Here is a 14,021-nt window from a genome sequence, read left to right on the forward strand (position 1 = left end):
GCCACGCTATGTTCAAAAGCATCAGCACCCTGCAACAGAAGAGGAGGAAATACTGCCACGACACTGGTCTGACAGCTTCCTCGGAGTATTACTCCTTTTGGAGTTAAATGGAGTAGCGGTTGGGTTTTCTTCCTAATTACACAGCTCAGATGTTGGCTCAATCCAGAAATGACAACAGAACAAAACACCTTCTTTATGGAATTAATTCACACGTGCAGCAACTTCCAATGGATGGCGTCAGCTTAGATTTAAATAATCACTAACTAGGCTTAGTCAAATTTTGTTCTTAATTCAAATTTTATTTAGAATTTAAATTTATAGTTTAAAAAGTATGCATATTCTGTAGGTATAAAAGTTTAAAAAAATACATCAATTTATTGATAAATGCTTCAGGTTAAATTTACATTATTATTTTCATACATTATCATTATATTGCAATAATTGTTTCGCATCTTTTAACACTTACGAAAAATAAATTAATGAGAATGAATAAACCATTTGAAACCACGCTAAAATAATTTCTTAGAAAAGAGGGGAGAAGTTTGCCATAGCAATTCTTAATTCCTTGCTACCGTAAATAAATAACTCTTCAATTAAGCACTATAAGGAAGTATGGGTTAGCAGAAGAGCACTTACCCATGGGGTGAAATGCAAAGCCATGGTGGGACGCCAATACTGTACCAAAAAGATAAAGAGAATTAAGTTCTGCCCTGCCAGCTGGCAGCGACGGGGCGCGTGACCTCTCCGAACACACAAGTCCCGAACCCCCCTTCCTCGCCGGGGGTGAGGGAATGACTCCGTACCGCCTTGTGATCCAAATCCATATGCAATTTGGTAACTATTTTTCATTAAACCAAGAATGTGGTTCCTTAACGTGAAACGTCTCATTGCTCACCATAAATGACTACAGATGAAAGATGAGCTGAGAAGACAGTGCTAGCTGAATCTAGTCCAGTCACAGCGAACTGCAATCCCACCCACACGCTCCAGGAGCAACATCACTCAACCCATTCAACCTCATGTAGCAACTCAGGTTGCCGTTTTGGGGAGATTAATTTAAAAAAGAAACCAAAAACAAAAAAAACAAACAAAACAAACAAAAACCCACAAAGACTTAGAGAAAAAAGTAACTGCCTTTGTGCAGAATTTGAGCCTTGCATCTCCAGAGCCACAGCCCTTCAGAGAGGGCTTCACACACATCCAACTACCAGCAGGCAGACAAAGGTACCTCAACGAAAATACGTCAAACTCTGGAGAAAACAAAAAAAGTACTGTAATGTCAAGAATAAAGTAACAGGTTACAAGGACAAACCAGAAGTATTTTTTGAAAAGTAAATACCTTCCAGATCTTCTTCACACAAGAAAAAAACATGGAGGGGGAGAAAAAAAAACCCTACACGAAAAAAAAAAAAGAAAAATAATAGAGAAAGGGTGATAGGTGTGAGAGAGAGTGAACAGTCAACACCTGTGAACCGATGCCCCTGCAACACCCAAGGTCATTCACATTAATCATTCACCCTGCCTTCCTCCCTGGCCATGTTTCTGTGCATAAATCAAAAGCTGCATTACCCAAGGGGCAGCTTCACCCTGGCATCACAGAACAGGTCTTCCTAGAAACGGGGAAGTTTCGTAATTCTGAGAGACCTCTCCTTTCCAAAGGTGGCTACAGACACATGCACATTTATACATAGGTATATACAAACAAGGTTAGAAAAATATTTAATTTTGGCTTGTTTAAATAATTATTGAGAAGAGTTAATACAGGAATACATTAATATTTGTACAATTAAAACTTTATATATAAATATTATATATATATAAAGCATTTTTCATAGCAGCCATTGCATATATAGAAAAACGAGTCTATCTGAAGTCCATGCTGCAAAACCTGGGCCAAGCAGCGGTCATCCTCCTGCGAGAGGCTATCTGTACCGGAGCTGGGGTCTCGGGAACGAGGAGTTCTGCTGCCGCTGACAGCAGAGACGTTGCTTTCTCTTCTTCCAGGTATTGCCCAGACCGCCAAAGTGCGTAGTACTTTTAGGGAGAAATGCCACTACGTGGCATCACCTCAGAGTCTCTAAGGTTGTCTCCAACACCAGAACCAGGCCAACACCTTCTTTTAACAAAAAGGCAGAACGTAACGGAATGGCTTAAACTTTGTTAGCGCAAAATGGGCCGTGGCCTTACCGCCAGGTGTTCAGGGGCACCATCGCTCCTCACACAGCTGTGGGACGCCCGGTGAGGGGCATGGAGGCACGAGGAGGAGGCGTCATCATGCAGGACAGGATTTAATAACTCATATTCAGCTTGTTTTTGTTGAGCTCCCTTTCCAGGTTTCCTATCAGAGTATCAATACTTTCCTGCAGGTCTTTGAGGTTTGCTCTGTGATCCACTGCAGAGTCTATTGCTTGCATTGTCAAGTAGCTCTGGAACGTGTGCTCCCTGGGGATGGGCTGCTGGTGCCCGACCGGGGCATCCGGCTCCTCGGCTCTGCTGCTGTCATCCCCGCTCTCCGTGTCTTCCGAAGGGACGTCATCATAGTCTGCTTCACTCAGGCAGTCTTTTGGGTTTAAGAAGTAGTTCTCCCCACAACTACTCCAGTCTCCAGCATAGCGGTTGCTCGATGGGCTGTCTAGACCTGCTGGCCTTGGTCTGAGTACCCCAGACATCTCGGTACCACTCAGATTCAGCATCTGAGGTCTCTGCCTCTTGGGTCTCAGGTAATTCAGGGAGGATGGGTGCTCAGGGAACGCATTCAGGTGTGCTGGATCTTTGGCAGGCGAGGGACGTACTAGAAGAGAGAAGTTAAACCAGTCAGGGCTGAATCCGTGCTGCAACAAGGGAAATCTACAGATGCCCACTCCCTCGACGTCGCACACTAACAGCATGCATGAATACATGCAAGCTTACAGCCATTCCACTACCATGTCTTCTGCTGCTGTTTGATAGAAAATAATTAGAAAAAACTACTGTAAAAGCTCGGTTTCCAAGATTCATGCCAGATTCAAACTGCAATGGTGAGAAGCCTGTCTAAAAGTAGAAACTCCCAGAGCACCGATACAATTCACTGCGTGAGTTAATCACCATCCGGCTCTGGGTGAAAGAAAAGCAAACAGCTCTGCTCACACGCTTCGTTCCAGCTAAAAAACTAACAGAAAGCAGGCACAGCAAAGGAGGTTAAAACACAACAAAAATACCACCACGGAGAAACACCTAGAGAAGCTCAAGACGCACCAAGAGTTGAACTCTTGTGTTTCTCTTCCACCCTAGTGCTCTGCGCTATTAAAAGAAGCCCATTTGCATTAATATTTCTAAGCAGCCACAACCCCATGTCAGACGCAAGCTCAAACAGGTTTGATGGTGATGTTACCTGAGCTCACGATTACACAGCGTGAGTTACTAACAGTCTCCTCCACTCTTACTGGCTTCCTACGGTAAACAGCATAAATATTTTTACTGACTTGCGCCTATTAAATGTCTTTGTTTTAAATGGACCATTACCTCTTGTAACTGGAAGCAGAATTTCTGCTCCCATTCACCACTGAAAACACGGTGCACACAAACCTGTGCCGCTGGCAATCTCGCCCGCTCCTTGTTCGACTCCTCACACGCGAGCACAAAGGCTCAGTCCTGGGATGGGCCCAATGCTTCTCCTCCTGGGTCCACGTTACAGGTCTCTCCAGGGCATTTCAGTCTTACTGCACGCCTTGCACAGTAACACACAGTAACTATCACTGCCTTCCCCCCTCCTTACGATAACAAAAGCCCTTCTGTTTCGACGGTGCTCCGTTAAGACGAAGGGCCATAGGTTAACAATAACTTGCCAGTATTACATAGTCCAACCGAACAAGGACTATTTGTTTTCGGTTGGAAAAATACGGAAATTGAAGTGTTGCACAACATGTTGATTATCAAGCTGTCTCAGTCTACAGGAGATTAAACATGAGGGACCAGACTGTGATCCTTCCGTCAGGTCCAGCTGTTCTGTTTACACTGCACAGCGTGTGCCTGTTCACATGTCTGCATTTGTGCTTCACCTCCATCTCAGTACAACGTCCTGCAAGCTCTTGCAGCCGAGGGACAGCGTTCAGCTTGCTCTCCCAGGTGAAGTAAAACTCTACTACTTACCTTGCTGCTGCCTCCTTGACACCAGCACACACTCCTATGGGCAGAGCTACACCTACCTGCTTTTGTTTACCACCGCAGCCATGCCATAAGCTATCTCCAGGGTTTCACGGTTAGCTCCTGCCCAGTATTTGCTGCCCAACCAGCTCTTGGGAAACGTGGGTGGGGGAAGAGGGAGACCATCTCTCCTGTGCTGGCTCACTGACCTGACTAAAAGCTTCTTTTCAATTTCAGTGGTCAGCAGGAGTGCCCATCACCTCCAGCCCATCACGAAGCTGCAACATGCCAGCCCAGCTCTCCCCTTGCTCTTCTTTTCAGGCAGAGGTTTCCGTGAGGGTGCGGTGAGCAGAGCCCACAGCCGGCAGCTTCCCGGCGGCGTGGTCAGTGTGTACCGTCACAGCCACGGGGTCAGCTGCCACCGGAGGCCACTCGGGGCACGGCCTCTATCAGGTCAGCAGGGTATGGAAAAAATGTACAGAGCACTGCCATTTACACCGTCCCCAGGCAGCTCCTGAGGCTGCCCAGGCGGCGACATCCCTTAGGACCTGCGCCTGACTGCACAGGAGCACTGGGAAGCGGCTCGCCCGCTCAGCTGAAACCCAGCGCAGAGCAGCTATCCACGGCTAAGGCAAGCAACTGTCCTGAACGAGACTTACCGGGGGTGGAAATCAGACAGCACAACTGAGACTACACCTGTTGGGATTTTCCCCTCCAGTACGTGAATGGTCTGCATTGACTCTGTTCCCAAACTCATCTTTCCCATTGCTAAGAGCGAAAGGCAGGCGCGGGGGCTCACTGCCCACCACAGCCCCTGCGGACCGCACAGCCGCAACGCGCCCCGATGCACAGCCGCTCTCGCCAGCAAGCTTTTCGGCAGTAGGAAGGAGCCTAGCGATAACCCCCAGGCGGATGCTGTTGTAAGAGCAATGAAGTAGCCCACGATGGCCAAAATCACTGTCTCACCCAGAATACTCTTTATACTAATCGCATCTGATAAGCCACAAGAAATGTTCGAGCACTTGAAAGACTATTCACAAACCTGGCAATTAAGCTGTGCTCGTCAAGTGAGCTTACAGTGAACTCTTTCTTTTGCATTTGCCTCACTTGTACTGATATTTAGCAGTTTTACCAAAGAAAGGATTAAGGTTTCCCCAACAATTATCTCGTCATTTAAAAAAAAACAAAAACCAAACCCCCCCAAAACCCCAAACCAAACCGAAATAAATCCCTAGATAAAAGCCTAACAAATATTACTGGCTAAGTAGAGCAGAGACTGTTTAAGATGATCCGCATAACAGCAACATGATGTAGATTTCTGTACTTTTTTTGTAATCATTGTCATCGTTTAACCTGTATTTTAACCCCTTTAATTAACAGCAAGATTATGCATCTTACCCAGTTTGACTCTGAATTACTAAGACAAAGACCACACATTCATGTGCCTATCCTGCTCTTTGCCTGCTAGCGCACATTCATTTATACCTCATGTCCAGGCCTGGACAACAAATACAGACACTTGTTTTTAATTATTGTATAGAATCTGCCAAGATATAGGTCTTTGCCAACCACGCTTACACGTCAGTAGCCCTTTCTGTGCCCTCCAGAACAAAATGCTTCAAGAACCACCTAGCTGGGAACAGCAATTTCTCTTCACAATGTTTGCAATGGGGGGTGATGACACGGTGAGGGGTGAGGGGGAAGTGCCTTTTCCCAAACACTCGTTAAATGAGTCAGGGAACATGTTGTATCCTGAACATAGAGCAGCAGAGTCCACCCGGCTGGGTCAGATGCAGCCACAGCATCTCTAATTCAGTATTGCCAAATCAGGCCCTTTGTGACCCTCCACATCTCCCAGATAACCCCAAGTCTCCCACAAAAAGCAGACCTCCTCCTCTGCAAGTAAAAATAAATTTAAAAACAAACCAAATCAGACATATTACTCATTTAGATTAACTGTAACTCCATTTCATGTTTCATTTGTGCAGAAATTCAGCAGTTTCCCAAGAGTAATTACTGTGTTCTAAAAGGGAACAATTAAGAAACTTCAGATGAGCTGAATCTTCTGTTCACCTCAAGAATGAAAGGGTTTACACTGCTCAGATTCAAGAAGTGGATATTCAGTTATTCAGGTTACCAAACAGATCAGTTCTTCACACCATCAGCCAGACCACTGTGAAAAAGGAAGCTACTACAGCACAGCACAACGGACCCATCTTCTGCATGGTTAGCTAGCTTGCAACTGCTTGGCCAAAGCATATCTGAAAACAACACTACACCCATCAGACCCAGTGTTCAGCTGTTTCACAGTGTTACCCTCAAACTCTCCCCGTTTAACTGAAAAGCTGCAATACCTTGGTCAGCTCCTGACTTCGGGCAGTGCTTGTGCAAGAGAAGGCTGCGATTCCGCAGCAGCAATGCACAGAATCCACCACGGGCTGAAGCCCAGGGCTCCAGACATGCTCCTGACTATCTCCACTGGCTTACGCCTCTGAATACCAGGGGAGATGCAAACCCTGTGCAATCATTTCCCATCTGAAAGGCAGATCCTAACAGAAATAGTTACCTTCACTTCTACTTTGGTCGTTAATTAGGAATATTAGAATGTCACCTCCCTTCTTGTTGAGAATTGACCCCAAACCGTGTGAAAGCACACGACCTCTTAAGTTTGGGAGTGGGAGCTAAAAGGTACTTAGGGTGTTTTAGTTTGAGTTTTGTTGTTTGATTGGTTTGGTTATTTTGTTGTGTTTTGTTTTAAAAAATTTCTCCTTACACAAAGCTCTGCAAAAACAACTAGAATTCACACAGGTCTTACTATAAGGATGTTCCCAACTCTGCCAAGTTACAAGGGCAGAAGTAAATGACCCTTCAGGTGTCTCAGAGACCAAACAACTAATGAATTCTATACACAGATAATCCTGGATGGTCAAAGCAGGAGAACAGAAGGGGGAAAAAAAAAAAACCACCCCCACACACAAACCAAAACCCCCTGAAAACCCCCTAATTCAGATGTGGAAACCTTACTGTCACAGGGTTTGTTTTTTCTAGTGTTTTTACTTGCATAAAGCACTCTTCACTACTTCTTACACTATTATACCCAAACTCTGCCATCTGGTAAGAAAGCATTAAAAACCAAAACTTCCCATCAAACCAAGTGACCAAATACGAAGAGTAGATTATGAAATTGTCATGATTTCTTTAGATGAACACATGATGCTATAGTACCTCATGTTTTAGGAATTCCAATGCTGCTCAGTCATCCTGTGACCTAACGTACACTGTCACACAGTAAAAACATACAGCAGTGGCACATTTTCCCTTGATCCGATTCATGAAACAGTACCTGGCCACAGCTGGAGTAAATAGTGAAGAACCTCTATGTGTTTTTTGAAGTCCAGGGCACTAGCAAGCTCTTCTGAATCTGAGAAGACTCTGTTGTTATGGTTGGTTGTCTCCTGCCTCTGGCTTAGTAACACAGGCCCAAAACATACAGCTAAGTTCTGGCACGTCATCTTATTTACTTCGTGGTAAGAAGCCACCAACTTCAGGTGATCCAACAGCATCTTCAGGGTAGCCTAAAAGAACAAAATACTGGTCAGGAAATAAAACACTAGATGAGGACAGTGTTGACATCCTAACCTCGCTGCTCCAGAGGGGTAAGATTGAGGCTGGTAGCTATGGTTTTCCTACCAACACCCATCAACGGAACATCCAAGCGCCGAAGTAAAAAAAGCTGTTTTAGACTATCAGAGAGCAGACTAGTTAAGACAGACTTTCCGGTAAAATTCAGCTAGTTTCTTACCTGATCTCAGTTTTACATGGATGAGTTTTCTCACAGTGGAAATGGGATGTCAGGGAGAGGACAGCAGCTGCAGAAGCAGTACAGTTGATCCAGGTACATTAGAAAATAAAGAAACCCTCGCTAGGACCTCAGCATTAGAACAGGCTTCCAGGTAACTTCCAGGTACTGTGAAGGCTACTCGCTCGCTCTCTCCCACGGGTTAACTGTGGTTTTCTACAGAGAAGGATTTGGCAGGTAACGGTGCACAGCACTGCTACTCTGCACAACATGGGAAGCCAAGGCTTTACTGCACATGCTTAGGCAAGAGGCGTGCATTTGCCTCACACAGAGGCAACACACAGATGACAACACACAGATCAGAGAGCTGCACAGGAACGGAGCGGGACACCACAGGGGAGTAATCTTCGATCTAACTGTATAAAAGTAGTGATCACAGCTTTTCGTTCAGTTTTATAGAGGCAATATAAAATAGAAACTAGAATAAATCCAGCAATGCAGACCCTCCAATTAATAACAGCATGGAAGTATTTTCAAAGATGTGCAAGATGAAAAAAATCCAAGGGAACCAGTAAGTCAGGAAACAGGTGTACATATTTTCACGCATTTTATATCCACTGTGGAAACGCAATTTACTTGAACTCGCTAATGCCGCTCACCTGCTCAACATCTGGCAGGCAATCCAGAAGGGCTGCTGTGTGCTCAGAGTCACTCGGGTCATTCTCACAACCGCTTGCCGTCATTTTCAAGGGACTTTTCACCATGGCATCCAACACCGCTTCGTAGAGCTGCTTGGTTATCAGGGGAGAGGGCAGCTCTCGCAGATAGTCCTTTAGGACGCCTGCGCAAGAGAGACAAGAACAGTCACCTTTAACCAGCTGCAGATTCCCTTCGCAGTGATTTCTGGGAGCACCAAGGCCCGCCAGCTTCACCCACTCCATGAGAAGACCCTCAGTGTCAGTGACAAATCCCACACCTGGGAGCGCGGGATGGGAGGACAACAGCAAACGGCACAGCGAGCCACAGGTATGTGAGGGATGCCCCCAGGGCCAGCCAAGAGGCAGGAGGTCCCCATGCAGGGTCCCAGTGAGGCCAAGGGGCACTGGCATGCCTGTCCCCGCCATCCCGGCAGCTTCTCCAGGCCCATGCGAGGCAGCTCGCCACAGACCAAGGAACGAATCCAGGGCAGGCAGGCGCACGGCCCCCGGAGAGGAGGGGTGCGTGGGGGGCTGCTGAGTGCGCAGGAGCGCCGGGCACAGGGCGAGCATCTCTCTGGGTCTCCTCCTGGGGCCAGAGGGACAGGCAAGGAAGGGGGTCTCAACAGCCCCGCTCCTGTCCAAGGAAAGGACACCCAAGTCTTCAGCCTGATGACACCTCCTCGTTTAGATACAACAGGCAATTATTTTTTCTGTTCAGTTTATTTTTCACTATAAAATCACGAGCAAAAATCCCAGCGCCAGTGGCACGTTCGGTGAAGCACACGGCGTTTTCTCACCTACGCAGTCCAAAGAGATGCCTCAAGAGGGAAACACTAACTTCCCCCTGCCTCTGGGTACTCTGCCCCCCCCCGGCACACCACCGCTCGCTCCCGCTGCCACAAACGCGTTCACAGCCACGGGAGAGGCTGGCCGAAGCGGCCAGGCATGGAGCCCTCCCAGCCGCAGGGACACACTGCGCCCTTCCTGCAGCTGGGGACGAGGTGCTGGAGGAGAGGCTGTTTCCAGGGGATGCAATGACCAGGCAAGCGCCTCGTTAAACACCTATCCCTCCCACAGAGGCAAACAAGGAGGAATGGAGTGGTTTTGCATTCTTGTAAGCTAGCTTTAAAGGCTAGCCAACACTCCAGTGTGAGTGGGGCTTCAGTGATTGTAAGAATAATAATTTAAAAACCTGGAACATTAAGACTTTTAACAGCAGCCCCCTGGAAAGAACATAAGCAGGATGCTATCCAGGAGCAACATATCCAGTACAACCAACAAAGAAAAATGAACAAGACAAGCCTGCATCCCAGCAGCTTTTACTTTCCTTAAAAAACGCATTGTGTCACAAATATCTACCTATTTTAGCTAATCACAACTGAATTTAAATCCTTTGTTAAGAAGAAACAGTGGATTAAAAAAAAAAAAAAAAGCTTTCTGAAAGCAGGTACTGTAATTAACACAGCAGCCTGTCCTCCAAAAACGCAAAACTGGAAAGGTAGAAGATTTTTTTAGTATGCACTCCTCATAGCCTTGTGAAATCCCAAATCAACGGTTTTTACAAACTCAATCTTCATAACCTAACTGTAAACTGAACTGCATAGCAGTGGGCTTTGTTATGAGATCATTTCTAAAAAACCAGAGAGAACGACAGTTAACATTTTCCTCATCATAGCCATGTTCACATGCAGAAGGCAAGTAAAAGTTGGCTTCTACCTGTATAAATATTAAAAAACCACCAAACTGCACCTAGCAGCAATGCAGCTATTCGAGCAGCACTAACCGCAGCGGCATCGCGCCCTGGAGCTGCCGGACCACCTCTCTGCAGCGCGAGGACTGGGGCAGCCAGGCCAAACTCCTGCCTCTGCAGACCGCCGCACAGCACCTGACTGCTGCCCTGTGCTTAAAGTGGGAACGTCCCATCACAAATACAAAAAATGCGAAGAACCACACACATATTTCCCTGGAAACATATACCCTCTGGTGGCTGGGTTTTTTTTGTTTGTTTGTTGTAAAAAGAATATGCCACTTCTGTTATTGCTCCACTTAAGTGGCTAGCTTTTGTTTAATAACATACTCATATTTCCCCCTCCTCACCAAATTTTATTTTTTCCCTATGTTCCATGCGTGGATTAGCTGGTTAAAATATTAATGAGATAAATGTGGCAGAGGCTGGTGCTGTATAACACGGTTTGGGATGTTTTCCTTTTTCCACAAGCAAAGCACTAGCAAGAGACAGTGACTTTTATCAGCATCTTTGTTTCAGCTGTGGGGTTTTTTGGAGGGGGAGGCTGAAATCAGAGTCAGCTTACCATAGGAACTGGTATGTCATGGTCAAATCAGCTCACATTGTTGTAACACTCACAATTGTCTATTAATAATCATTTAGTTGCAATTCCTGTAATAGCATCCACAGTCATAGGACGACCACCTGCCAAAAGGACTTTCTCCTGTTTAGCCCCCAAAACAGGACAGTTTGGGAGCCATGAATGCCCCTTGACCTTTCTAAATTCTTTTGCTATTCACTCAGCTAAATTAGCCCTGTAAGAGACTGCTGTTATTTTTTTTTCCACGAATCTATGCTTCCCGCTGCTGCCAGCCCACTAGCACATTCCCCTTGACACAACCACATACAACAAATTTAGACAGCGAGCAGAAACCGCCATCCACTTCATTAATTCCTCATTTTTCTGACCCGCTGAACTGTTAACAATTGCATACTTTATGCAGAGATATGAATTCACGTGGATGCAAACAGACACGAGGCAACAAGACTACTGGCCAGTCCCGAAACCCGGCTGCATGCTTCAGTTCGAGCCACAAGCACACTTCATTGTGTGTAAGCCTGTGGCAATCCCAAGAGCATTCCTCAGTCAAGATTTAATCATTAAATGTTCATTCTTCAGTCTTTGCAGAGCTGTCCAAAAAAATCTTTTTAATCTTTAGGAAAAGCAGCACTACTCGAATTTCAGAAAGGGCTGAAGGTGGCACTTCAAATCAGCCATGATTTATGCTGAGGAGCTGTATTTTATGGAACACATGTTTTGGCTTATAAAAGTACGAATCCTGTGCATCAGCCTCAGCACTGCAAATACAGCAGTAACACATCAGGGGAAACACTGCCTCTCAACCCACTCCCTCAGCGCATGCGAGAGAGGTTTTGTGGGCACTTTTATTCCTAGCACTAAGCACGGGGAACACCTCAGCTCCATCAGCAAAAATTGCAGGTTTCTGTTTCAGCCCAGACCACGTTGTTTACAAATAATTCGGGGGGGGGGGGCTGCATTCTGGTCAGGAGCAGTTACGGGTGCAAACACCCTCCTCTCCCCACTCCCCCCAGCTCACACAGGACCCCTGCACTCTGCCCTTGCAACACAACACAACACAGGTGCCACAGCCAGTCAAGCAGCACAGCTGCAGGGCTACCATGGAAAAGAAATTAATTTTTTACTGTAATTTTTTAAAACTATTTTTTCCTTCTAAGGAAAGCAGCACTTACATAAACTCTTGCAATATAACATATACAAAAGCATACCCGGTAGTCTTTCTGTAAGGCAGACACCAGGGCTGTAGTCTTTTCAGGCTTACAATACAAATTCTGGATGCAAAAAATTACCCTTCAGTAGTACAAACCAAAAAAGGAGCAAGAGTCCAACAGGACCTGCACGGTCACCAAAAGTTCACCACCACCAATGAGGCCTGCAGCAATGTACACTGAAAAACTGAAGTACACTTTGCTACTTAACCACCACATCACAAACTCGTGATGGAAAGATCAGTCAGACTGTTCCGTTGCCTTTCCAGAGCTTTGCATCAGTCCTAAGCCCTCCTGCAGTTCAGGCTTCGGTTTCAGCCAGTTCTGTTTGGTTCCAAGAGTACAACATACTCAGAAAAACCAAAATGCTTATAAAATGTTACAGGTTCTTTTCTATACAGATGAGAATTAAAATCCTAGAGCCTTTTGCATGATATTCCCGAACAGTTTCTGCAAATACTGTTTTACTGTAATAATTACTGGTAGCATGGGAGTGCAATGCCATTTCTATTACTCCAAAATTAAAAAATACAAAGCTTTCCATTAGCCAAAAGTTTACACTAACCAAACAGCAATTCGCCATTTGTCTGCTTACAAGTCAGTATCAGACAGTTTCTGCCGTTCAGCAGAAAGCAAGAGGGGCTTTTTTCCCCACTTCTGAGTTGATTTACAAAATTGGGAAGAAAACAGGACTTCAATAATTCCATGGAATAATCTGATCTTAGAAATTATCACCACTTTTTCTCATTCATTTATTTGTAAAGAGAAGAAAATTATCCAGTTTAAAAAAATGTTTTATATTATCTACTTTTACTGTACTCTTTATAAAGGGTGTATCCCATCAGAGTGAAACCAACACAAGTTTCTGCTGCTGGGAACATGGTATTTGCGAGCCACACTGAACCCAAAAGCCACACCAGCCAGGGCAAGTAAGGGGAACCAAACTAGCTGGACATTCTGAACCAAAGGGTTTATGTAAGTAAATGTCACCAAGTAATACCTTCTGATACCCCTTTGTATAACTGTAAAGTGTGACGAACAAAATTCATTCCCAATACACTGAAATGAAATAAACCACCAAACAGGGCAGAACTGTGCTGTATAGCTGGACGTTGGCTCTTACAGAAAGGGCTCTGGCACAGAAAATTCAAATCCTGACTGCTGTTGTTGCATTTTTCCATCGCTGGATACGTAGGAAATGAATGCTCCTGCCTAATTTCCTGGAGCAATTGGTTTACTCGGTGATGCCTGAAATTAGAGCGACTTTGGCTTACATAACAAGTATCAATAGTTATAAAACTGTTCCACTTTTAAGCAAACACAATAACTCCTCAACAACTCGCTCCAGCTGTGCAGCGCAACTCCTGTGTAAACACTCATCTCAAGAGCTGATGCAGATGCAGACTGGCTTCCAAAGACCTCCTGGTCCTGTAAGCCCAGTCCTCCTCACCTTTGTCAGGAGCTTCCTGCACGATAGCAAGTAACAGGCCACTCAAGTGAGCATGAGAAAGCTGCTATTTAAGGCAGATGATCAAATGGAGGCAATGTCCTGCAGCTCTAACTAGGCTGCACAAGATGGTGGGAAATCTGTTTCCAAAAATCCTGCCACCTCCAGCAATAAAGGGAGGACAACAGGTCGATCCGAGACAGCCCTTGGGCCATGCGCTGTGGAGCAACCAGCACAGTGCAACCTCCCAGATCACAGCCCAGTTTTTCCACAACCTGGTCCAACACAAACCCACAGCAGCGATTTAACCTGCTCCTGGGACCTCCGCTCCCCTCAGACTTCTGCTTCCCCCTGAAGCGGGGGAAGCAGCTACTGAAAGCGGCTCTTCCCACACCCTCCTCCCTCCAAACCACTCCTGCT

The 14,021-nt window shown here is 45.8% G+C and overlaps 1 protein-coding gene across 2 annotated transcripts in view; it reads right to left on the reverse strand.

The window, feature by feature from the left end:
* Window positions 1–278: 278 nt before the first annotated feature.
* SYDE2 (synapse defective Rho GTPase homolog 2) overlaps window positions 279–14,021 on the reverse strand; it is a 33,057-nt gene continuing 19,314 nt past the window's right edge. For both annotated transcript variants that reach the window (XM_075424839.1, XM_075424840.1), the window contains exons 5-7: window positions 8,581–8,762; window positions 7,466–7,697; window positions 279–2,791 (exon numbers count right to left, since the gene is read on the reverse strand). In XM_075424839.1, the coding sequence (XP_075280954.1) occupies window positions 2,289–2,791; window positions 7,466–7,697; window positions 8,581–8,762 (917 nt within the window). In that variant the 3' untranslated portion in view covers window positions 279–2,288. The remainder of the gene's footprint in view (window positions 2,792–7,465; window positions 7,698–8,580; window positions 8,763–14,021) is intronic.

The sequence above is a fragment of the Opisthocomus hoazin genome, chromosome 6, assembly GCF_030867145.1.
Source record: "Opisthocomus hoazin isolate bOpiHoa1 chromosome 6, bOpiHoa1.hap1, whole genome shotgun sequence".
Taxonomy (NCBI): domain Eukaryota; kingdom Metazoa; phylum Chordata; class Aves; order Opisthocomiformes; family Opisthocomidae; genus Opisthocomus; species Opisthocomus hoazin.